At 42.1% G+C, this 3,717-nt stretch overlaps 1 protein-coding gene across 1 annotated transcript in view; it reads right to left on the reverse strand.

Annotated features, from left to right (window-relative positions):
* The window catches only part of LOC103372348 (copine-4), an 82,699-nt gene that overhangs the window by 70,352 nt on the left and 8,630 nt on the right, over window positions 1–3,717 (reverse strand). The window contains exon 2 of the mRNA XM_008301968.1: window positions 3,003–3,182. Coding sequence (XP_008300190.1) covers window positions 3,003–3,182 — 180 coding nt within the window. The remainder of the gene's footprint in view (window positions 1–3,002; window positions 3,183–3,717) is intronic.

Raw genomic sequence — 3,717 nt, forward strand, 5'->3', positions numbered from 1 at the left:
TTCAAGTTATGTAGAATAATCTTATTCTGTCATTTTGGTTAAATTCAGAATCTATCCATCCATTATCTACACACCTGACGTGGGTCGCTGGAGTCCCGGCCAGAGGACACCCTGCACAGGTCACCAGTCTATCACAGGGCTGTAATTCAGAACCATTTCGGGACACTTTTTAAAGTCATTTCAAACTAAATTTAGGTGATTTTGGATATTTACAGCCAGTCTTTCATTTTTGAAAACATTTTCTAATAAACTTTTAAGATATTTTGTACAAATTTTTGACAAATTTGTACAAATTCTGAGAAATTCTATAAAATTTTGGAGTCATTTTGTACAAATTTTCCTTATTTTGGACAATTAGGGCAGTTTTTAAGTAGTTTTGGACACGTTTTAGATTCGATGTGGAGTGGTTGTAGACATGCATGTTATTCAGAGAGTGAAGCCGCTGGTCCAGAACAGACTTTCAGGAGGATTAAAAGACATGAAAGCAGCAGGAGTTTTCCAGAGAGCAGTCTGTCCTTCGAGGCAAGTTTAACATTCCCACCATATGTTTTGCGACATAAAGAGTCCACCAAGGATTTCTGAATCCAGCTATTAGTGCGTTCACATCACACAAGAAAACCTCTCAAACCCGCCGACAGGTTTCAGGCTTCACAGAGTTAAACTGAATGAAAATGTGAAACTCAACGCATCAGTCAAATCCTAAAACTGTGTAATTATCTGATTTGTCCAAACTATTTATTGCCCCACTGAGACGAAGCTCTGATGCCGATTTCCTCCTAAACCTGTTTGTCCTTGTCCTAGAACACAATATTCATGAATATCAGCTTATTAATTATCCTCGCTAAGTTTTTAATGTGTGCTCATTAAGCCTTTTCCCTGCATTCTTGTAGAGTTTTGCTCATTTTCACAAAGATGTTGTTTGTATTTAAGACAGACAGTTATTTGCATTTACACCAGACTCCAAAAGAGAAAAGTTCGATTTAAGAACCTTGAAAACACGTTCTGTGACTCAGACTGACAGCTCTGAGTTTTAATATGTCTAAAGTATAGTAGTGAATACAGCCAGAGAGCGCATCAGCCAGACATTTAACAGCTTCAGTGACATAAACACACAATCCACACGGGATGACTGCGTCCTATTGTCGCTCTGCTGTGTGTGCGGCTGTAATGGAGCCTCTGATGTTCTGAAAAACATTCTGGCAAATAAACACAACAGCAATTAGCTTTTTGGCTCCAACAAAAAGGCAAAAAGCAAAGTTCCCCCGATGTTTGTCTGATGTTCTGGTCAATTAGAAGAAACTTTTGAAGATTTTCAGGAACACAAAACAACTGTTTAAAGCTTCGGCTCAGGTGAGGCTGATGATCGACCTGTAAACACACACACACACACACACACACACACACACACACACACACACACACACACACACACACAGTTGTGTTTCCATGACTTCAGATCACACAACACTGATGTTCATTCATTTCCAAGAGATTTACTTTGACCTTCAAACATCTTCATCTTAAATTTGATGACATACCTGATGCTGTTTGTATTTTGTCCCCACAAAACGAGTGTTTATTCAGATTTATGTCCTCACAACAATGGTAACAACCTCACACACACACACACACACACACTTTTTGAGCTCATCTACTTGTTGTCTGGATTTCGTCTCTCAGGTATTTGTCGGCTCGGTGGAAAATTCTTTTCACAGCACGAGAAAATAGCAACAGCTGCTGTAGAGAAGAGCAGAATAAAACCTTCACTTCAATTAACTGTTAACGAAGTGACAGACAAACTATCAGGGAGCTGCAGCTGATCTGAAACAACTTTGTTATTAAGATGTTTAAAGACCTGGGATCAGTCAGTAAACGCTCCTTTGGATGCAGTTACAGCACTGAGGCTGTGTGGACGGATCTTAAATCCAATCTATGCACATCTGGATGCTGCGATTTTACCCCATTCTTTTGTTTTTGCAAACGTGATCAAGCTCTGCCAGGTGACACAGGAACAGTGAGTGGACGGGCCGTTTCCAGCTTTGTCTTATTGTCTTACTGGAAATCAGATCTTCTCCTACGTGGCTTTTCCACTGCAGGTTGTAATCCAGGATTTGTCTATAGTTTGCTGCATTAACTTGCCTCGACCTTCACAAGCCTCACAGGTCTGCTGCCGAAAAGCATCCCCTTATGATGATGCTGCCTCCTCCATGCTTCACAGTGGGGATGGTGTGTTTGTAATGATGTTGTAGCGTCTAGTCTGACGGGCAAAAAGCTAAATTTTGTCTCATCAGACCAAAGAACCTTCTTCCAGTTGACCTCAGAGTGTCCACACGCCTTCTGGTGAACTCTCGGCCACATTTAATGAGCTGTTTTTCCAACAGTGTCTTTCTCTTTGCTACTCCTCCATGAAGCTTTGACTGGCAAAGAACAAAAGTGATTGTGTGCAGGCCAGCAGACAGCCCTGGGCCCGGGACAAGGTGATACTAGATGGTCCAGTTCTGGGGGTATGTAAGTCGTTTATTTTCATTTGGAAACAAGACCAAAGCTTTGAAAAGTTGAAATTCATTTTTATCTTTCAGTGGACAGAATATTCTTTCATCAAAGCGATGATGATCCTGGAAACAAAAAAACTTTGCAGTGTTTCTGTACAGTCCTCTAAGTTTGTCATGAAATCCTTTATGGACGGTTGACAGGTAGGATTTAAAGGTTTTTCTTGAACATATGTTGCATTAATGCAGCAGGAACGGTGCACCAAGAAAACAAGATGGTCCAGAGAACAATGTTTTTACCTGCACAGAGAAATGTTCTGACAGCAAGCTGTTGGGAGATACATTCAGCACGGTGACACATCTTTCTACAGGTGATGCAGTGTGCTCATAGCTCACTATCTCAGTTTCACATGTAAACACTTCACTATATATTAACATGTAGTCGTGGTTAGTAAGAGACTGTTGGTAAGGCTTCATTATGGGAGGCCTGACAGAGGGCGTCTCCTGACTCACCTGGCCCAGCGTGCACTCCACCGACCCCAGGAAGGTGGCCTCCTTCAGCCCGTTGTGGCTGCTGTTGATGTCGTACAGCTCGAAGCGCAGACGCTGCACCTCCTCAAAGTAAAAGTCCAGAGTGAAGACCTTGGAGTAGGAGGGGTTCACACAGCTCCGGATCACCTCGGTCCGGTCCACCTGCAGGACACGAAGAGAGTCTCAAATAAATGCAGCGAAACACAGAGCAAAGCAAGTGACCTGTATTCAGTCACATCACAGCAGCAGCAGGGTCACGGACCGTCACTGGGGAAAACACCTGCACCGTTAAATGGATCAACATAAAGACCTGATTTATTGATCTGCATGAATATGTTGGACCCAAATACTCGGGCTGCAGCTGAGGATTATTTTCATTGACAAATATCTCTAGATTAACTAATTAGTCGTTGGGAAAATGTTTTTTTTTAAAAAGTTTCCTCAAATGTCTGGTTAAGTCCAAAGATATTCAGCTCACTGCCACTGAACAGGAAAGAAAACAGAAAACATTTACATTTGAGAAGCTGCAAACACAGAATTCAGACAGTTTTTCCCTAAAAATCTGCTCTCAAATCCATCCATCCATCATTACACACCACTTCATCCTAACTAGGGTCATGGGGGGCTGGAGTCTATCCCAGCTGACTCAGGGTGAAGCAGGTTCACCTGGACAGGTAACCAGTCTATCACAGGGCTA

This window comes from Stegastes partitus, unplaced genomic scaffold (assembly GCF_000690725.1).
Source record: "Stegastes partitus isolate 25-593 unplaced genomic scaffold, Stegastes_partitus-1.0.2 Scaffold1740, whole genome shotgun sequence".
NCBI classification, from domain to species: Eukaryota; Metazoa; Chordata; class Actinopteri; family Pomacentridae; genus Stegastes; species Stegastes partitus.